Consider the following 22,391-nt stretch of genomic DNA (forward strand, 5'->3'; position numbering starts at 1 on the left):
GATTTCAGCTCAGCGTTTTCATCTGGAGTTCCCTGGTTCCAGGCAATGTGTTTGTTGCAGGACCATAAGAAGGTTTTTCCATGGGAAGGATTTGCCCCTTTTCCAGCCAGCTCTGAAGATGCTGGTGCAGGGCTCACAGGAGCATCCAGGCTCTCTCTGACACAAACTGCCTGGACTCCTGCAAATCTTTCTTTGAACTTTGATTTTCTGTTCACTTGTTCTTCTGCCTGAGGCGTTTTGCAGTTGTGGGATTGTGAGCGGCTCTGAGCTTCTCTGAGTGGAAGAGATGAGAAAAGCAAGATGATTTCCTGGCTGTTTGTGCTACAGTGTGGGGCCAAGGTCACTTTGGGTGTCTGCCTCACCCTTTAGGACAATTTTCCAGGCCCAGGAGCAGACCTGTCCCTGTGACAATTGGAAGAAGCAGCAGGGCAGGGTGCAATTTGAAGGGTGTCCCTTTTCTTCGGTGTCTCCTGAACTCAAACTGTGCTTTTTGGTGGAATCCCAAGAGCCCTGCAAAACGCCAGGACCAGCAGCAGGGTGACCCCTGGGCAGTGAGGGGCTGCTCCCTCCCCAGCCTCCTACAGAGAGAGGCTCCAGCACTGCAAGATTTGCTGCAGCAAGGAGAGTTTTAGGAGCAGTGAAGGACCACCAGTGAGCACTGCAGGAGCACTCCTGGTTTGCTGTGTCCGTGCTGCCCTCCAGCCGCTCCGAGCACAGGGATCCAGAGGGGACAGCTAAGACAAAGGGAGCAGGGTAGCGATGAACACCCTGCCCTCATCATCTCTGCACTTTTGGAGGCAAAGCAGCTTGTGACCCCCTGGGAGCGCTTTGGGACTCCCCTCCGTGGGAAGGGGGTGGGCAATGTTTGTCCATGCTGGGGTGTGGGGTTGTCACAGCCTGGCAGGAGCCCCCAGTTTCCAGGAGCAGAGATGTGCCTGTGCCTGCAGGACAGCCCGGGGTATTCCCTGCTCCTCGGCAGGGATATTAAACCTCTGCACTTGCTTGGTCTGCAAATCCCTGCCTGCAAAACGCACCCGAGGGGCAGCTCCGTCCTTCTCTGCTCAAAATTGAGTCGCAGCCAGTGGGGCTGGGGGTCCCTCCAGCACAAACACGGCTCTGCTGGGAGGTACCACTTCCCCAGGGGATTGGGAATGAATTCTCCCAGCCCCTTGGATGTTGGTGTGGCCAGCCCAACAGGCTATGGGGTAACGTGGAGTAGAAAATGTGAAGTTTTTTTGTTATTGGTGGGGAAGCAGAGAGGGAATTTCTGGGACAGGTGTCAGTGCCCAGACGCTGCTGGGTGGGCTCTGTTCCTCTGCTGAAGTTGGCTGGATTCTTCAGAGACATTGAGAAATTTAAAAATACAGCCCTAAACCAGCCTGAGTTCGGGGTATTTGTGAATTTGTGGGGGTTTCTGGCTGTGGAGCGGTGGAACCGTGTTTGCTGTAGCCATTCCCAGCAGGTCAAAGGTGCAGGAAGGGTCAGATTAGGCGGAAAAAAACCCCGAACAAACCTGCAAAAGTTTAACCGGCGGCTTCCCGCTGACGATTCTTCCAGCTAAAAACCTTAATTTGGCCAGGAAAAAAAAAAATCCATCACCAGGGGGACTGAAACCCGGGGGGGGGGGGGGGGGAGGTGTGGGGGGGTTTGTCCAGGGGCGGCGGGGAGCGATGCTCGGGGGGGGTCCGGGAGGGTTCCGCAGGGCGGGGAGCGGCGGGGCCGGCCCCGCTGGAGGCGGGCGGGGCGGGCGGGCGCCCCCCGCTCCCCCCGCTCCCCCCGGGCCCCTCCGCGGCACCGGGCTCCCCCAAGATGGCCGCCGAGGTGGGATCGATGTGTCGATACCGGACACGGTTTGATGCCCGCCGGCTCCAGGTCGGTGGCGGCGGAGGGAGGGAGGGAGAGAGGGAGGGATGGGGGCGGCCGCCCGGATCACTCCCCCCCCCCCCCCCCCCTTCTTCTCCCCGTCCCTCCCTCCCTCTCCCCCCGCGCCCGCCCCCCTCCCTCCGCCCGCCCTTCCCCATCGATAGGTATCAGAAATTGATCCCCGCCGCCGCCGCCGCTCTTTGTTCGGCGCCGCCCGCCCGGGAGCCTGGAGCAGAGAGCATGGAGCAGCGCTAGCGGCGATGGAGCCGCGATGGAGCCCCGGCCCCCGCCCCGCCGCCCCCGAGGTGACAGCGGGGCCGCGGGGCGGGCGCCGCTCCGCCCCGGCGGGAGGGAGGGAGGGAGGAAGAGGAGGGAGGGAAGTTGCGCGGGATGAAGTTGCGGGGAGCGCGGCCCCGCCAAGTTTCTGGCTGTCCCCGCCCGCCGAGAGGAGCCGCAGGTGCCCGCGGGCTGCCGAGTGTCCCCGGCGCCGCCCGCAGCGGGGGCCGCTCGGTGCCCGCATCCCCCGGCGCGCTCGGGGCGGGCAGAGCAGCGCGGCTGCGGTGATGGATGCGGGGATGGCGGAGCGGGGCTGCCCGGAGCCCTGCCGCCCTCCCATTGTTATCCAGGGCCGGTGTGCGGGGCCGGTGCCGGGGCTCGGCCAGCCCTGAGCCCGGCGGTACCGGGCGGTGCTGCTCGGACCGGGGATGGATGCGGCGGGGGGGCAGCAGCTCCTTTGTGGCTCCGGGCAGGTCACGGCCGCCGTATCCCACCGTGGTACCCTCGGTCTGTGAAATTCCCGGTAAGTCCTTTGTTACCGTGTGCGGGGGAAGGTTGCCAGGGGCTGCTGACAGTTTGTGACCTTAAATACGCACCTTAAATAGGAGGTGGATAATTAACACAATGGCTCTCCCAACATAATGGGATGAAACCCAACCTGGAGCCGCTACAACAACTGAAACGCGCATTTCCATGGATATTAAATGGGTTTATCCCCGTAGGATATTCCGGAGTTTAAAATGCAGCGTGCTTCGGCGGGGAGTAAACAAATTGAAATGCGATTTATGGGGCTCCGGTACTGGATCAACAGTTCCAGCATTTAATACATTTTGGCTTTTAAGCAGATTACGTGCTGCATCTGCGCTACGCGACCCGAAAAGTACCGCAGGTACCGCGGCCGGTGGGTTTGCCATGACTGCTCAGTCCTGGCATTGTGGCCGGGAAGGGATTACGGCTCTAAGCGCTTCGGATACAAAAGCGTTCCTCGCTAAATCGCTCTAATGACTTTTCCTGGGTGCGCGCAGAACCTTTATTTAAAGATAAATATTGGCAGCTTCTTTGCCGTGGGTCTGTCGGGGGCGAACTTTGCCGGAGGGAGCGGTGGGCTGGGAGGTGGCGGCTCTCCCTCCTTCCCTCCCCGCCGTTCCGCCCGGCCGCTGCCCGTGCCTGGGTGCGGAGCTGGACCGGGAGCAGCGGGGATTGACTTCTGTCCAGGCAGCAGTTCTGCCGCCTCGCCGGGATCACGTTGGGAAAGGTGACCTTGTGCCAGCTTGGCCTAATGCCCTCCATTAAAAAAAAACCAAACCAACCCCCCCCCAAAAAAAAAACAAGAGGGGAAAAAACCCCTCCAACCAACCGCTAAGGAAGGCAGGCTATCCGTTTATTATTCTTCCAAGAGCTTTCTCCTTATTTTTATTTTTTTTTAAATTTATTTATTTATTTTTTCCTTTTTAATGGATGTGTCTGAGCAGCTCTGCTGGCCTGGGGCTGGCTGGGAATGGCAGAGTTTGAGCCTCCCTGATGAATGGTGGGCATATGGAAAACACAGGGATAAATGTGCGACTCGGCAGCGCTCGGATCGAAACGGCGCTGAGCCCTTTTACGGCAGAGAGTGGCGGAAATGAGGAGAGATAAAATTCTATCAAAGATAACACCAGGCGTATTTCACAGGGTTATGAGATTGGTTTATTGTGTACATTAGTAATGCAGTATTTTATTTTTTTTTTTTTTTTTACAGCTTTCTTGTGGGTGATAGAGTGGGATTCATACCTTGGTGGGATTTTTTCTGGGGGGGTTTAATTTGCTTGGGGTTTATTGCGTTCTGCTTGGCACTGTGTGGATTTATGGGATGCTCCTTGCGCTGGATGCTGCTCTAATCCAACCCGTTCTGCGTTAAAACGGCAAAAAAATGGGCGAGAGTTGCGAGCTGCTGATTTGGGGTAATAAATACAACGGCGAGCGAGAGCGATTAGAGCCATCTTTTATAAATGTCTTCACATCTCATTATGCAGATGAGCTCTGGCTACACGGCTCCAAGCCTTTGGTTCTCTCAAATAAAATGTTCTTGGGTTTATTTCCCGGAATGCAAATGCTCTCTCCGCGTGCCGGAGTTGGGCAGAAACTTCGGCGGCTCCGCCGGATGGTGGAGAGCCGGGAGCCTCGGAGCGTGGTCTGGTTGATGAAATGTTTTTTGCTGTTTAAAGTTTAGGGGAGAAGGAAGGGAAAAAAAAAAAAAACCAAAAACCCCAACCAAAAAACCACAACTGTGGATGTGATTAAAATATTATAACCTTATGATATTCTGAAGTGCATAAATTTTACATATCAGCTACAGCGGGAGTTTAGACATCCATTAAATGATATGACAGCTTGACTTATCTAAATGTGCATCATTTAACAATGTGTCAAAATTCTGCTTTATATAGACGACAGCAGTAAATAAGCTATCAGTCCTCTTGGCTGGAGCTTAATTCCTGGAGCTTGGACTAATAAACTTAACTGCATTCTTGTGGAGCAGCAGGATAAACCTGGGGGGAGGCTGAGGTGCCCCTGGGGCTTGGGGGGAGCTTCATCTCAAATGTCCCGGGTGCTCTGCGTTTTTAGGGCTCTTATGGGGAGACTGGTGGGACCTTCCTGTTTCCTCCAGCATCCCCAGCACCCACCACCTTCCATCCCCATCCCTGCTGGAGGGAGGAGGGATGGTGGCTGTGCTCACTGTGCCCGAGGGAAAGCGGTGGGGGAGCCCAAGGAGGCTGTGGGTGCCCCCATCTCAGAGGGATTTTTGTCTTTCCGAGCTGAAATCTCCGGGTTTGTGTAAGTGCAGCCTGCGCCTGGGGCTGGCTGAGAAGCCTTGTGAGGTTGGGAATGCTGTTTGTGCTTTCCAGTGGCTCCAGCTGCTCCCGGTGCAGCGGGGCGTGGGGAGCAGTGGCTGCGGAATCATCTGGTTCCAACGATTAATCTGAATTTGGGCGCAGCGGCACCGCCGGAGCCGGGCCCTGGGCAGATGTTCTGTCTCATGGTTGGCTTGGCTGTTGTCTGATGGTTGTGTGCTCCTCCTGGGAGCTGCCCAGTGACCAGAACTCTTCAGGTGGATTCCCTGCTGTGTCCTGCAGGGCCGTGCTCTGGTGGTGGGGACACAAGCGGCGCTTCTGCGCTTGGCCCAGGAGCTCTGTGTCCTTAGGGATTGAGGGTTGTGGCAGCTGGAAATGCGGCTGCCCCAGGGAGGACCAGCTGATCTGGTCACTGAAATGTGGCTCCAGCATCAACAAGTTCAAACCTCGGTCTTGGGAGGACTCGGGTGTCTTGGAATGTCACTGTCATTGAGCACCTGGTGGTGTCCCCTTCCTCTGTGCCCCCACTGCAGCTCCCTGCTTGGGACAGCCTGAGGTGATGATCAAATCCTGCCCCCCAAATCCTGCATTAACACCTGATAATTCTACTGCTTCCAATTTCTATGTGAAGAGAGGAGGAGATGGGCTGTGTTTCTGGTCCCACCTGCTCTGGGGTCAGTACTGAGCATCAGTAAAGTCAGACTGTGAAGTTCCTGAAGTGAAATCTGATTTTTTTTTATTTTTTTTTTTTCCCTGTTAATTTTTTTTTTCTGGCTGAATAATTGAGATGCTGCCAGACAAGAAGAGCTGTAGAAAATGAGAGTTTATCTTTAGCACCACAGTTCTCACTTTAGAAACTGGTGACCCCAATTCCAGCCTGGAGAGTGACTTCTTCCCTAATTAATAAATCCATTAATTAATTGTGTGCGTGCTGCAGCCCATTAGAGATGTACACGCTGGCCTCCTGATCCAGTTTAGTGGATTGTCTCTGTGGCCTTGGAAGCAGGGGAGGGAAAAAGGGATTGTGACCATGAGGCAGAGAGGGGACGAGGATGGAAATATAATTTGATTTTTGTGGGACTTCAGGGATGAGCGCAAGCCCCGCCACCTCCTGCTGGGTGTTCCAGCTGGGAGAGGGGTGTGGGGACCGAGTGGGGGGCTCAGGGCTGCTGTGCCCGCTGAGATGGGGGTCAGCAGAGAGGGGTGGGGTGCCTCTCGTGCCGATGCCCCGCGGGATGGGGAGCAGGGAGCCGCTCCCAGGGCTGCGGCACCGCCTGGAGGGTTTGGCAGGGCTGGGCACGGCTCCTGCGCCGCGGGTGGAGCAGAATGTTAAAGCCTTGGGTGATCTGAATTATTATTTATGACCAGATTAGGAAGCAGTCCTTCAGGAGGCACTTGCTGAACTCAAAAGCCTCAGCAGAGCCTGCGGAACTCGCGATGCATCTCCCTCCATATGTTGGCACAGGAGCTGCTCCCTTCAGTTAATTTTTCTTGCTGTCTGCAGAGACCTGGAATAAAAATACAGGCAAATTGTTGTGCGTGCTGGTCCCAGGGCTCCCGTTTTCTCTGCTGAATGGGAAGTTGGCTGTTGGCAGAAGAAGCATCATCTTTAAATGCAGGAGGCTTTGCTTGCCTATGGGTTTTAGGGGCTCCAGGGGCCCCTCTGCTCCCCCATTTTCCACTCCTGGTTTTGCTGGCTGGAGAAAATGGGTGTATTTGGGTTCCCAGAGGTGGCTGCATGTCCCAGGGGACAGCAGCGGTGCTCCTCCCCTCCTCCCTTGAGTGCTGGCGCAATCGTGGCGCTACATCCCTGGCTGCAGGAATTCCCACATCCCAAATTTCAGGGAATTATCCTGGGAGCTGCCAACAAAACACAGCAAACTGAAATTACAGAGCCATTGTTTGCAGGGAGGGAAGGTGAACAGCAGCATCCTGCTCCTCAGCATGCTTTGGAATGGGTTTTATTTAGGATTTGCAAGCCATGGGTGTGTGCTCTCCCCACACCAGACCTCAAGACAAAACCCACGCTGCAGCTCATGGTGTAGCACATTCCCTCTGGGACTGGAAAAGGCACAGTAGAGACATCCATTCCCCCCCAAAAAAAGCCTGGGTGAAGTTTCTCAGAACATTTTGTACCATCCTGCTCCTATTACCGAAAGATGTAATTCCCCAACTTGGGAGATAATAAGCAGGTATTGACTTCTGCTGGGGTCATTATCAAGATTTATTCAGTCAATATGGCTCCTTGGGTCAATAAATCTTGAGGTTGATAAAGGAGGAATATATACTTGCAGACTTTATTAAAAAGTTTTCCCCTTTTGTAACACTTCTTTTCCTGTGTGTTGCAACAGGATCTGTGACTGAGTTTTCTTTAATTACTTTTTTTTTTTTTTTTGTGGTGCACATCTTCCTGCAGCTTTTGGTCTGTCTTTCCAAGACAGCACAATTTGGGAAGCAGGATTTGGCCCTGTGCTGGCTCTGGTTTCCTGGAGATCCCTTTTGTGCTATGATTCCCCCTCTCCTGGCCTGGCTGTGGTGCAGGGTGAGGATCTGGGGGAATGGGACCAATATTCAATATTCAATATTCCCACCCTTGGTGGCTTTTTAAAGTTGGACACGCCAACACCTCCTCCCAGAATGGATTTGGTACCTTTTATTCCTTAACATGGCCTTGCTGTTTATTTATTTTTTTGACTATTTTGGTGCAGCACTAAGTGATTTCCCCAAAGCTACCCCAGCACCCCTGAGCATTGGCTTTGCTGTGGTTTAAGCGAGCGTGGAGCCGATTTAATATTTAACTCTCGGCGTGTGCCTGTGCCAGCCGGTCCTCCTGCAACACAGCTTCCCAAAAAAAAGTAAATAACCAATTTGAACCCCGGGTAAATATTCCTCTGGTGGGAGCTGTGCCGTGCGTCAGCCGCTCCGAGCGCGCCGCCGTTGCCTTTGGTAACGCTCTCGTGGTTTTACACCAAAGTCAGGACCTCGAGCATCCTTTGTTTTCTTCCGTCGGGATAACATAATAAAGTATTACCTGGCGCTGGCAGCAGGGCTTGTAATGTGTGCTGTAAGCACGGAGCAGAGCCGGGGTTATTGCTCAGCCTGGCTGCAGAGGACATTTATTCCTTATTAATCACGCTGACGGGGAGAGCTGCCTCCGTCTGCGGCTCTGGGAGCGCTGCACAAACATTGCTGCGTCCCTGGGAGCTGGGTCATCATTACCCCTCTTGTCCCCGCAGTTTTTTGGCTGAGGGAGGAGCTGTGGGCTCCGTGGGGGCACGGTTTGGGCTGAAATCCCCCCGTGATGCCCGGCACGGCGGCTGGGATGGGTGAGTGGAGGATGGTGCCCGGCAGGAGAAAGGCTGGTGGGGACCCCCGTGCTGTAGCTGTCCCTCGGGATGGTGGGGCTGGAGTCCATCCAGGGGGGTTTAGGTTGGAGATCAGGGAAAGGTTCAGCCCCCAGAGGGTGCTGGCACTGCCCAGGCTCCCCAGGGAATGGGCACAGCCCCGAGGCTGCCAGAGCTGCAGGGTGGGATTGTTGGGATTGCCTGTGCAGGGCCAGGGGTTGGACTGGGAGATCCTTTTGGGTCCTTTACAACTCAGGATACTCCACGATTCTGTGGGGTCTCTCTGCCTGAGCGGCTGCTGATGGCACATGGGATGGGATGGGATGGGATGGGAGGGGATGGGATGGGATGGAGTGAGGTGGGATGGAGTGGGATGGGATGGAATGGGATGGGATGGGATGGAGTGAGGTGGGATGGAGTGGGATGGAGTGGGATGGGATGGAGTGGGATGGGATGGGATGGGATGGGATGGGATGGGATGGGATGGGATGGGATGGGATGGGATGGGATGGGATGGGATGGGATGGGATGGGATGGGATGGGATGCGATGCGATGGGATGGGATGGGATGGAGTGGAATGGGATGGGATGGAGTGAGATGGGATGGGATGGAGTGGGATGGGATGGGATGGGATGGAGTGGGATGGGATGGAGTGGGATGGGATGGGATGGGATGGAATGGGATGGGATGGAGTGGGATGGGATGGGATGGAGTGGGATGGGATGAGTGGGATGCTGCGGCCACGCCGCTCCGGTTCCCTTCCTCTGGCACCAGAGATGGGCTGTGCTGTGTTGATGCCAACCCATCCAAACTCCTCCCGGCCCCATTCCTGGCAGAGCTGAGGGCTGGCAGGTGCCAGGACCGGCAGGGCTGTGCTCTGGGCACGTGTCCGGGCATCCCGGGCCAGCGGCTCCGCTCGGCACACGCCGCTGAGGCAGCGCCTCCCTCCACCGCACTTTCCTTTCAAATAAAAGCAGCTAATTAACATTATTCTTTAATTATTGCCTTTATCAACAAGGGGTCTGGTTTATACCAGCAGGATAGTCGCTTTCCTTTCCACTACCCAAGCGAATGCTTCAATTCCTGTTGCTTTTGAAATGAATTTGATGTCATCTGCCCATTGTCACTTAATGGGGACACTTGGGTAATGATTGCGCGCTCCAGCCCTGTTAGCAGCACTGCGAGCGTGTAATTTAGCCCCTTAGGCAACGGTACTTTTGAAATCTCTGGATAGTTTTGAACTCTCTGTTCTTAATTAAATATGCAATTTTTCACGGTAACCAGGTTAATTCTTTTGTGTTGTGTTGTAATACTGTTAGGAATTTTCATAGTTCTTATTAAACATTATTCAGGCATTGTGAATTCCATAATTAAAAAAAATGAAAAGAACAAAGCTTGATTCACTTCTTTCTTTTCCCTGGTTAATTTATCAAATGAATTTTGCAAATTTTTCTTTTTCTCCCCAGACAGCGTGCCAAGTGTTTTAAAGGGGAAGGATTTAATTGCTCTGTAGGGATTGGTTGGTTATGAAGGATTTGGCTGTTTGATTAGTAAACCCTATTGGGAATGGTTTAATGCTCCATGATCTTAAAAATTGTCTGATTGTGAGGCTCTCCAAGGATGTTTTCTCTCTTCCTTATGTACGGGAGAGGCTTTGCACAAGTGTGATTATGAGATGGGGAGGAGGGAGCCGAGGTCGGAGCTGGGTTTGCTGGGCTGCCCCGGCCAGGAGGAGGAGGAGGAGGATGGTGAGGCAAACCAGCAGTTGTTCCTGTGTTTCCCTGCAGATTGTGGGAATGGATCCCTGGCTGGGCCAGGATGGGTCTGCTCCAGGCTGGATCCATCACTCAGTTCCTCCTCCAAGGCTCGCTGCCTGCCTTACCTTGTAATATAATGGGATTTTATGGAATGTCTGGTTTATTAAGAGGCAAAACCCTGCTGTGCTGTCTGTGCCTGATTCACTGTGGTACCCCTGGGCACATCCCTGAGTGGGATCCAGGCTGGATATGCACGAGGAGGGATGTGGGGATGCAGCTGGCTTGGATCCGGGTACCCCAAAGCAGGGAGATCCCACCTGCTCTGACTGTGGAGCCTGGAGATGTCCAGCCAGGAGTCTTTATCCAGGCAGGCTTTTAAAAACTATAAAACCACTCAGTTCCTGGTGGTTTTCTGGTCTTTTTTGGGTCCAGAATTGATGGAGGTGATGTCTGTGCACTGATATTGGGGCCGCAGGGATGGGCTGTGACTCCAGTGTGCCAGGAAGGGCACAGGGCTCCAAAATCCCTGCTGGGGGAGAGCCTGGCCTTCCCTTCCAGAGTGTCCAGGAGCATCCCTGTGGGCACTGCCAGCCGTGTTCTGTGTTGGTTTTAAAGCCCTTTTGGATTTCATACAGAGAAATAAAGGTCAATATTTAGTGTTTTTAGCCATATGGTGCCATCTGGGCTCCCACTGATGCTGTGGGGTGAAGGATGGTGGGGCCTCACTATTAAATAACAGAACAGCGTGGTGCTGGCACCCAGTGGGATTTTGGGGGGAGCAGGAGGGGTTTTGCCTCCTGCCTGGAGCATCCCCAGGAGGTGCCTCTGTCTGGGAGCTTCAGCCCAGCCAGGATCGATTGTGGCCAGTCTGAGGGGGCTCCCCAGGGTTTATTTGGGCTTTAAGGAGAGGTCAGAGAGTCATTACACTTATAAATATATTACGATTTAAGAGAAGAGCTGTCATTATCTTTGAACTTGGTTTATGTGGCGCCAATTTTTCCCTGCTCTGATTCCAGCCAGGAGGATCAGCCAGGCTGGGGCAGCACCTGGACAGCCTGGGGGAGGAAAAAAAGGATGCAGCAGTGCCTCAAAAAGCTTTAGAATCTATGCTTAAAACTGCTGCTTTCCCAAAAACTTGGAGGGGGACGTTAGCTTGAGGTTTGGGGAATCAAGTGATGCTGTGGTGATGCAGCTGGCAGCGATCCTGGCTTGGAATCTGTGTCGGAGCCAGGGTTTCCCTTCATCATCATCATCTTTTGGGTGTTTTTGGGGAGGGACAAGTCAGCAGCATAAGTGTGACCAGGTGGGAACAAAGAGAAATCCGAGATGCCACCGAGCAGTGGCATCACCCCACGGTGACACCTCTGTCACTGCCCTGAGCAGCGGGGGCAGGGATGGCAATGGGGCTTAAAAATAAGGATTTAAATCAAAATAAATCCCAGTTTTCCCCCCAGTTTTCCTGTTCCTCGTGGCACTGAACTAGCTGGGCTGTGGCTGAAGCAGGGACACAAACATTTTGCTCTGGTGGTCATACAGGATTGGAGCAGAGACCAGTACCAGGGGGTTCCACTCCCCACAGGGCTGTGCTGATGCCAGAAAGTGACTTAAAAACCAAGAAAGAAAACGACAAAAAAAGAAAGAAAGCAAGAAAAAAAGCTAGACATTTGCAAGGAGAAGGCGAGCAGATGCCAGTAATGTATTCCCAGGCATGACACAGAGTGGCAGCGTGTCATGAACCGTGTCCCCAGGGACCCCTGGGTCTGTGATATTGGCTTTAACCCCCACCAGCTCTGGTCAGGGCGTAAATTCATCAGGCTTACGGGTATTGCTCTTGGACTACTGAATAATTTACAGTTGCAGAGCCCAGCCAGGTTCAGGTCATCGGGGTTCATGGGTTAATAACAGGTTTGGTTTTTGTTGTCAGCATCTGCCTTGATAACATATGAAAGAATCCTATTCTGTTGATTAGATTTTGAAATGGATCAATTTTTAATCAGCAGAACATCTGACTCACTCAATAAGAGGAGCGTGGTGGAGACAGGACGAGGGGCTCGTTATTTACAGGATTGTTTGTTTTTACTAATACGCAAATCCTCGCTGGGGCTGGAGCCTCCCCCCGCCTCCCCTCGCCCCGGCTCCCCCAAAATAAATCGCTGGGATTATCTGCAGCCTCGTGCCAGGTATTTGATCCATCCACTGATTGGGTGGGAAATCCATGCTGCTGCTCAGGGCACGCAGAAGCTTTGATTTAACTATCTTGTTATCGATGGAAAACACTCGCCAGTCACCAAATCTTTGAAAATTTTATGTTTTGGAGGTGTTTTATTCTTCCTGAGCATCCTGCATGGAGCTCCCCACCCCTAGGACCACCAGGATGAGCTGGGAGAGAAGGGAACAAACCCTGGGGGGATGCAGGAATATCCTGGTGAAATTCCTGCCTGTGAATTATTCTGAGGGAATAACTTCTGATTTCATTATTTGAAAGGGCTGGATCCCCATGGAAAGTTAAATACTGAGTGTGGAACCTGGGAAAAAGCTTTACTTATTTATTTTCTAAATTATTTGGTTTTGATTCTTGGGCACAAAAATCAAAAGTTGATTAATTTAATAACAAAGTTGACTTATTTCATTGCATCTTGATAAACTGCCCGTGTTTCTTTTGGTAAAGACATGTATGAAATAAATACTCATTTTTTAATAATAAATTAGCGGGTTTTTAATGGAATCCACCAGGTCAAAATTTTGTCTTGAAGCCAGTCAAGCCATCACAGAACTCCCTGAGAATCAAATTCTTTTTTTTAATAATGGAAAAGGTAGAATAAATGTAATTTTGGGAAGAGTGTCAGTGGGGTACTACAGCTCTGTGGGGGCTGGCTGGGGACTCTGTCACTGCAGATATCAATGTAGATAAGAACTCATTGGGATGATAATTTCCATGGGTTTTCCCTAGGCTCTTTGGGATTTTAATTTTAAAACTTGTGCCTTCTGGCAGCCTCCTTAACCTAAATAAATATTCTCCCTCGGATCAATTAAGCTCATGGCTGGTGGTGAGGAATTGCTCCTGGCAGATTTTTTGGTTTTCTTCGTATCTTTCTTGAAAGTGTGGCCCCTTCTTAAAAACTCGGTGCATTCCTGAATTTACAGATACAGGTTTGTTGTTGATTCCATGAGGTGGTGATTTAATCCTTGGGGGAAGCGCGCTGAGACCTCTGGCTGGAGCTGGAGGTGGGGATGTGAACCTGGGGATGGATTTCCTGATCCCTTTGGCTTCTATTCCAGCTCCCAGCTGAGCACCCACGTGCTCTGTGTTTGCTGACCTTTGGTCCCAGGCGAGGTTTCCTCTGGAGCTTTGCGGTGCCTGGTGTTGTTACACCCCGATAATCCCAAGGGCTCATTCCTATAACCTGGAAATAACTCTGCAGGTAATGGGTGTTTGCTCTCTGCAGCCACAGGTGATGTATCAGCCTCTCCTAAGATCATTAGCACTGTGAGAAGGTTAAATATGCAGATTATATCATCCCTGGCAGGTTTATTTGCAGGAGAGGGATGGGTGTCACAAGTTCAGGACTTCCAAATTAAGTTTATTTTTGCGATGGAAAATGTGCTTCTTCTCTTGAGCATCTGCTGGTTATTTTCTGACAGTTGGAAGAAAAACAGCTTTGCAAAGAGTAGAGGGACTCCTGGGCTGGAATTTATAATAAAATTATTTTTATTAAATAATGGGTGCTTAGAAAGTGTTGATGGGGACGATGGGGTTTAGTGCCTGATTTGGGCAGTGGGAGTTGCTCTGGGGACCTGCCCAGTTCTTGGCTCCTCTGGTAACTTATTAACTCCAAAAACTGTCTTTGTGTTTAGCAGCTGAGTAAATGTATTGCTGATGGGTGCCTGGGTTTTAATGTCATTGCTCTGGACAGGGTTGACCCAGAACAGCTCCAGGGCTGGTTCTGCTGCCCTGTGGGAGTTGGGTCTGGCACAGTGGGAGCAAAGAGCACAGGAGGGGCTGGAAATGGTTCTTTGCTGCTTCCTTTGCACCTTGAGGCCATGCAAAGGGGTTGCTGCTCTGCAGCTCAGGGTTTTTCCAGGGTTCCCATCCCTGGAAGTTTTCAAGATCAGATTACAGAGAGCTTGGAGCAAGCTGGGAGAGCGGAAGGTCCCAGTGCTCATGGCAGGGGGAGGAAAGAGATGATGTTCAAGATCCCTCTCAACCCAAACCATTTTTTATTCCATGATTTGTTTTGGATCTCTGGATTTGTACCCCAGCCAGTCCCAGGTACAGCCCCGTGTGTCTCTCCAAAGCCGCATGGATTTGACCCAGAGTTACCAAGACCTGCAAATCATCCTCTCCTCTTCCCTCCCTGATTTTTTGAGCCATTTAGCCAAGTATGATGCTGCAATAATTTTGGGCACCACAGGCAATTTGGGTTCATTAGGTCTCGCTGTGGGGACCGTACAAATTTACCTTTTGACAGCAGTGGTCTCCTCTGCCCATCCCTTCCCTTCTTGAAGAATCCCCTTCCCAGCAGGATGCACAACCTGAGCCTGGAAGGGTTTCTGCGTTTCGCTCTTTTTTTAGGCTAATAATTAAACCATAATGACAGAGCCCAGCATCTCTTTATTTAAAGAGCAGATGGAGTGTTCTGGATATTAGCACGGCCCTGGCTCCCACAGTGCCAGCAGCTCCTGGAGCTCGGGGTTGGGATGAGCCCCCCAAGGACTGTGTTATTGGGCGGGCAGCGGGTGGCAACGCCGTGGGACGCCAAAATTACAAGGGCATCGTTAGGTAGGGGTGAGCTGAGATGCTTTTCCCATCCCTCTTTCCTATCCCGTGGCTGAATCCCGGGAAGCTGCTCCAAAAAGCACTTTTGGACCGCTGAGTTGGCACACCTGGCCCTCCATGGGCTCAGCTCTCCCTCCACCCCGCCCCGCCAGCGATCCGGGGCGCCGCGGATGTTCCGGTTACAAACGGAGCGGGGCATTTCTGGTCACACACGTTTGGATGGGTTATCCCAGGCTGCCACTTCCAAAAGCCATGAAAGAAGGGAGTGCAGGCTTTGGCTGCTGAGCTGGCCCAGAGCTCGTTGCTCCCTCCTCACCATCGCCGTGTGCAGCCGCAGTGATGATTTCGGAGCTGCCAATGCCATCCTAGAGGGTCCAGACCCATCCCCAGCAAATCCTTGTCTTTCCTCACTTTGCCCTACCCAGCATCACCATCTAGCCATGGTGCTGTGTGTTTCCCACCCCGATTTCTCATTGAAACACTTCCTTTCTTTCTTTTTTTTTTTTTTTTTTTTTCCTCCTAAGCAGCCACAATTGATAATTTAGCTCTGGATAAAGCAACCTTCCAGCTTTTTCTTTCTCAGAGGCCAAAACATTGATGTTGTGTGAAATGGGAGCTTTGAGGAGGCTTTGTATGGAACTTAGCTTCCTGAAAAATTTATTTACTGCGACTGTGATCCGCAGGAGCGAATTGATGTTTATCTATAGTAGTTCTTGCCAGAAAAAAAAATGCATAACTGCACTTTCTTGGGAAGCCCTGAAAGGCCTTTTAAATAAGTGTCTAATAGTAGGCTCTCAATAGCAAACAGCCAGCTTGATAGACAGTGTACAGTATATTATTAACTATAAGCAGGCTTAATCTTTTCCTCATGTTTTAGAGAATGCTTTATAACCTTGTGGCCAAAGAATTCATGATGGCCAGGTATTTGAAGCTAAGCAAAAATTATACCGGCTGTAACTGCTGGGAGATCGATAGCGCCGGGAAAGGCGGGAGGCAGCGAGCTCCTGCTGGAGCTGCTGTTCCTGCCCGCTCCTGGCTTTCTCCGTGGGGTTTAGGTGGCACATGTGTTGTGTGGAAGGTTCCTCGGGGAGGGATGCTGGTGAGGAGGGTGTTGTTTGTTTGTTCTCCTCGCAATTGTTGTGTGGGATGGAGGTCTGGGCGTTGCTGGTCCAGTGGGTGGGATGAAGTTGTGGGATCATTAAGGTTGGGAAAGGTCTCTAAGATCATCAAATCCAGCCAGCACTGTCATGTTCACCACTGAATTGTGTCCCCAGGTGCCACCACCTTTAGAATGGCACCAAGGGAGGTGGCTCCACCCCTGCCCTGGGCAGCCTGTTCCAATATCTGACCATCAATATCTGTTCCTGAATACCCAATCTGAACCTCCCCTGGCACAGCTTGAGGCTGTTCCCTCTGGTCCCTTGTTCTCTGGGAGCAGAGCCTGACCTCCCCCAGCTGCAGCCTCCTGTCAGGGAGTTGTGGGGAGCCAAAAGGTCCCCCCGAGCCTCCTTTTTTGGCCCCGTTTTGTGGTGCCCTCCTTGGCTGCCGTGTTCCTCAGCTCCTCCTGCCCGTGCTGTTGGATCCTGGGAGCTCTGGCCAGGAGTCAGGGAATCAATAGATGGTTAAGGTGATAAGTGGCTTTGCTAAAAACCAATTTTGCAAGAGGAGTTTGCAAAGAGGTCAGCGGAGAGGATCTGCATCTGCACTCGCTCCAGCCTGGAGCTTGACCTGAATTAACCTGGAAAATACCCTCAGTGCGGGACGAGGCTGCTCTCCTCTTGCTTCTGTGAATCCACGTGGATCCTATGGGAGGGTGAGCCTGAGGAAAGTCTCCTTCCTCCAGGCAGAGCATTTGGATGAGGTGAATGTGCCTGAAGGCAACAGAAAATTAAACAAGCAGAGTTTGCTCAGCTGATAACTTCTCGGAGCCGGAGCTGTGCTGGAATTCTGGTGGCAGTATTTACATATGGATGAAGTGCTCCTGCACAGTTCCTCTAAGCAGGCTTTTCTCTAATCTCCACCATGGCTGGATGCTGCTTCCAGCTCTGTTTTCCCTTGAACAAACTCATTTATTGCACCCACTCTTAGGATCCCGTTTTCAGGGCTGCTTTTGGCACGGCTCGGTGACACTGCTGGGACCGTGCCACCTCCTGGCACCAAGCACGAGTGTCACAGCTCTACGTGTCACCGTGTGGACCCCAACTCTTGTGTTAATGTAGGAGCTGGATTTGGGGAGGAATGAGCAAAAATAGGGAGGAACAGATCTTTCGGGATGTTTCATCGAAGTGTTTCCAACCACCAACAGGATTTTCTGTGGGCAGAGTATTGGGTTGTTTTTAGACTTTCTGACATTTCTCAGGCTTGACTCATCTTTTCCCACCTGTAAAACCAGGAATATCCCCCAAACTCCATCCTCAAACATTGGACACTTGGGCTGATGGCTGAATAATCCAGCACCAGCATCCCCTCTCCCCTTGGGCAGCAATTCTTTATTTTCCCTGCTTTTTCCCATTTATCAGGTGGAATTCCCCCTTGGCTGGTGACCCCAGAAGGAGCAATGGGGGGGCTGCTCATGCCTTGCAGTTGAGCTTTGCTTTCAGCCCATTATTTATTACTCCATCTCTTCCCTGCACAGCTGAAACCACCTTGTTATTTTATTTTATTTTATTTTATTTTTTTTTAATCATCATGGGGAGGCTGTTTCTGGATGCTGATTGACGGAAACATCTTATCTCCTCTAGTCAAAGTGTCTCCTCTTTGCGTGGTAATGAAAGAGTTTGACACTTTGACACGAGTGTCAAACACTTTCCCGAAGATGCAAACAGTACAGGCTTTGATCTAGGTGCAAACTGGTTTTATTACAACAAACAGATCCCCCCTTTCATCCAGAAAGGGAGATAAGGGGTTTCAATTGGTGCTAAGTAGCAGCTGCTCTTAAGGGTTTTAAAAATAAAAATAAGAAAGAAATACAATAATGGAATAGTGGAGTTGTTGTGTCATGTTATAAACTAGTCCTGGTGCTGTGCAGTGAAGTAAGGTGGGTGTAAAGTGGGAACGATAAATGGGAGAGAATCCTCCTAAAATAAAACCACAGAAATTTCCTCTTTTGGGAGATGTTTGGATTTGTTTTTCCCCAGTATTTCCATCTTCAGAAATGCCTTTTCTGGAGAAAAATCATTCTGCTTTTCATAAAAGCGATGGGGTTTTGTGAAAAAGAACCACTTCTGCTACTGGTTTGGGTTTTTTTTTTAGGGAAGAATGAGGCAGGCAGCCCTTTAGGGTGCTCTGGGGTTTGGGGTCTTCACTGGGATGCTGGATCCTGTCCCATAGTCTCATCCAGGACAGCTCCAGTGGGATCTGCACCGTTTCCCCACTTTCCCATGGGATGGGACGTGCCTCTGCCTTCTTCCCCCTCCAGTTTCCACCTGTAATTCATTATAGGTTGATATTTATTACATTATCCCCTGGCCAAGCCTGCAGGTATTTTAAGCCCTGGTGGGAGGCCTGGAGGGAGGAATCCCAAACACACCCCCAGGCTGACAAAATTCTCAGTCATGAGCTTTTCTTTTTCAGTACATAACTTTCAGTACATAACTTTAAGTTAGAAATGGATAAAATTCTTTCCTGCCATCACTCTGCTGGCGTGAGGCTGGACCATGTCTGGATTTGGCCCAAGTTTGTCTTAATTAAATGCAGCAGCACCTTCTCTCTATTTTGAGCCTTGAGCTTGGGCACAAATGTCCTGTGAGCAGCTGAAGAGAATTGATGTGATGTATGGAAATTGTTAAGTTAGAGCAAATCCTGAGGTTTACCTGTGGATTTTCCCTTCCCTCCCTCCTGTATGGACACGAGTGAGGTCAGCCTGGGAACTGCCTTCAGCCTTCTGGATTTAACTATTTTCTTAGAAAATCTTTTCCCTTTGAACATCTTGGGTTAGATGATTGTTATAGGCCAATTCCAGCTGAGCCATCCCTGTCTCCCACGCCCATCTCCTGTTGTTGCCCCACTCCAGGCACTGGTGCAGCAAGCACAGCCTGGCACTGGGGGTGGGATGTCCCTTATGACACCACAGATCCATGTCCCCTGTCCTAAAGGGATTGGGAAGCTCATCCTGGGATCAGGTGCCCTCTGTGTCCATCCCACCCCATCCCTGGAGTGGGTCTACCCTGTCTCCGTTGGCTGTCCCTGCAGAATTCCCTCCCTGGGTCGATTCCTGGTGACCCCAGTGAGGAGCTGTCCCTGCTCTGCCCTGCCCTGAGATGTCTCAGCCCAAATCCAGGGGGTGAGGAACCATTGGGGCCATCACGTGTGGGCAGAAGTGCTTCAATTAACGCCTCCTTAATTAGCTCAGCAATTCCTGCTCCTTGCCCTCCTCCTTGGCTGCTCCATGCCAAGAGGGCTGGAACACAGCAAAATCCTCCCCAGAAGATGCTGGATTGGGAACTGACAGAGGATTTGGGGCTAAATTTTAGCCAGGGCATGTGGCTCCTTTTTAGATGCTCCTCAAGCCAAGTCGTGGTGTCTTTGTTGTAGTCGAGGAAAGGAAGGAAAAACAAACCCCAAACCTGGAAAGGCAACGCAGTTTAGATGGAATCTCTCCTTTAATAGGAGGGAGCTATTCCGCATTGCCAGAGATTAAAACTCACATTTCATTTTTATACACTGTGGTTAATCCAATAATGATTCCGTGTTCCAAACGGCAATAATATCTTTCAGCATAGTTAATCAGAAGAGACTTAATGCTGTCACTGTTTATTAACCTTTGTTGAAAAGCAAGAAGTTTTCCTACTAATCTGTGATTGTTGCTCTTGTCAGGCTCTGTCAAGTGCAAACCAGATTTGGCATTTGTTCCGGAGGGGAGGATGCTGCCGCCTTCCCTGCTGCATCCAACCCCTGCACAGGGACCCGATCCCTGTGGGGATGCTCTGGGTGTTGGAATCTTTGGATCCATCCAGCTTGTTCCCCTCTCTGTCTCCCTGCAGCTTCCTGAGGGTTTCCAGCCTCCAGCCACACAGATCCTGGTGTTTGGGGTGAAGGGGCAGCTTGTCCCCTCCTCGGAGTTAGGTTTTGGCTGCCTGGAACATGTTTCTGCGTCCAGGCTTCCCCAGCTTGGGGGTGTTTGGGTTAAAAAGGCAGCTGAACCCCTCCTCAGGGTTGTATTTTATCTTCCTGAGCCATGTTTTTACATCCAGGACACCCTATGCCAGGGCACGTGGGGAGATGCTCTCCCGGCCAGCTGGCACTGGAGCAGCCACTTCCATCTCTGACGGTTTGTAGGGGTTAAGTGACATCCAGCAGCTTCCCAAGACCTCTGGGAATGATGGGCAGACCAAGGGGTTGAGGGGGATTTTGTGAGGATCCTGTGGCAGTAGCTGAGGCAGTGGATGGAGGTGAATTGTCCCTCCCTGTCCTAGTCCCTGGCAGAGGCAGGTGGGACTCTGCCCTTGGAATCAGAGCCCTGGGCTGGCATTCCTCAGGACAGTGGCTCTGCAGCACCAGGAGCTGAAGAGATTTTGGGAAGATTGTGGTGTTTGAAGCTCAGTGCTGATAAAAGATCGGAGCACGAAGGAATCTCAGCCCTCGATGTTCTCCCGTTTGGCTCCTGTTGCTGGAATTGGCTTGTAGGAGCACCTGGGATTAATGAGCCAGCTTGGTGCCGCGCAGGAATCGATGCTTCCTGCATTAATTGCGCCGTGTTCGAGCTTCGGCTTTTTATTCTGAGTTATGGAGTTACAGGGAGAGATGTCTCTCTTCAGCACAGCCCTGAATCCCACGGGAAAGGCTCCTTTTCCCAACACCCATCCTGCCACGGTGCGGGTGGCACTGGCTGGGGAGGGAAAGCCAAAAACCAGGACCAAAATAAACCTCAATTCTCTACTTCCTGCCCTTGCAATCAGCCAAATGAAGAGATGGATGGTGACGGTCAGGCTGGAGTGGAAAAGCCACCAGCAGCCACCTGTGGGTGCAGCTCTGGTCTGCACTGGATGATGGATAGGCAGGAGAGGTCAGGTCTCCAAAAAAAGGCTGGCCTCTCCTTGCAAGTGGGTTTGCAGCAGCTTTCACATTTATTTATGCATTAATTGCCATTTAATTGCAAATTATTTTTATTTACTTGCAATTATTTCTGATTTCTGTAACTGAGCATTCATGTGGATGGAGAGGGAAGCCTCCCAGCCCCCTGGGGCTTTGGGAGCTGTTCTGGAAGAGCAGTTGTTGCTGGTATTTCTTATTTTTAGGGTGGACTAGTATTGAGCACTATTCTGATCCTCTTGATCACTCCAACAGGTGCATTTATTTTACATACAGCCCCAAACAATCCCACTTTGCTAATATCACTGAAGCCTAAACATGGTATTTGTATTTTTAGCAAATAGTTCATTCTGGTATTGATTTACGTGTAATGTGGTCCTTGCATGAATAACTACCATAAATCTGGAAGCATTTATTAACCCAAATAGCTGCAAACTCAGTCAAATCCTGGGTGTGTTGGACACAATTACAGAGCTGAAACTGCAAAGTAAAAGAGCAAAACATAAACCTTATTTTTCTGTGACCAACCCAGAATTTCTGCCAGCTGGTCCATTGATCTGTGATAAGAGGCAAGGGTTAAGATAATTTGCCAAAATGAAAAAGTGGGGAATAAATAGCAAATAAACAGGATTTCTGATGTGGCCTGTCGATATTTGGGATGGTGCCTGGCTCTGCCTTCCCTGCCTAGCCGGAGAAATTAACTTTTGAACTCAGTGGCTCCAATCTTTTTCTCCTGACTCCATCCCTTGTGCTGATGGGCAGCAGGGACAGGCACTTGTTCTCTATCCGATTGATACCAAGCCCAGCAAAGCTGGGCTTTGTGGAGCCAGGGCTTACAAAAAATAGTGGAAATCTTGTTTGGTATTTGTGAAACAGGGATCATATTAAAAAAGCCTCCGAGCCCTCGCTGGTGCCGTGTGCCAGACGTGGAGGGCTGGAGTTCGGAGGGCTGGAGGGTTTCTGGTTCTAAATTTAGCCATTTAAAAGAAGATTACGGACTATGCACTTGGGACTTTTAAAAAGGCTTTCACAATAACTCTTGAAAGCCTGATGCCTTTAATCCTAAACTTTAATTTAAAATAAAGAAATCTTTTCAACTCGCCTCTCTCCCCCCTCCTCCATCCCGCTCTTCCAGGCTGAGGTTCTTCCCAGCTTGCTCACGGAGCAAAGATGTGCTCAGCTCTTTTAATTTCTTATGAAGATGTTTATTTTTTAATAGAAAAGAAATCAAGTCAACACTCAAGAGTATACACAGCAGTTTACCACGATAGGAGGAATTAATCAGTCTATAAAGTTCAAAATGTACAAAGAGGGAAGGAAAAAAAAAACACCCCGACTGATCAAACACCAGGCTCTTCTCTGAGATGTGGAGATAAAAGACTTTTCCTCCGCCAGCTCCTCCACTATTGGCAGCCAGTGGGATCAAGATTATTTTTTTTTTGTTATGGAAAGCTCGAGATAATTAATGTTGTTGAAAGAGGACCGTTGGGTTGGCGTCTCGCAGGCTGGCCC

At 51.0% G+C, this 22,391-nt stretch overlaps 1 protein-coding gene across 1 annotated transcript in view; it reads left to right on the top strand.

The window, feature by feature from the left end:
• Positions 1-1,800: 1,800 nt before the first annotated feature.
• Positions 1,801-22,391, top strand: part of CUX2 (cut like homeobox 2) — a 63,270-nt gene continuing 42,679 nt past the window's right edge. Inside the window, exon 1 of the mRNA XM_088064916.1 lies at positions 1,801-1,872. Coding sequence (XP_087921042.1) covers positions 1,810-1,872 — 63 coding nt within the window. The 5' untranslated portion in view covers positions 1,801-1,809. The remainder of the gene's footprint in view (positions 1,873-22,391) is intronic.

Source organism: Pseudopodoces humilis, chromosome 20 (genome assembly GCF_049639895.1).
Source record: "Pseudopodoces humilis isolate 2021_Gansu_Grassland_sample_001 chromosome 20, ASM4963989v1, whole genome shotgun sequence".
Lineage (NCBI taxonomy): Eukaryota > Metazoa > Chordata > Aves > Passeriformes > Paridae > Pseudopodoces > Pseudopodoces humilis.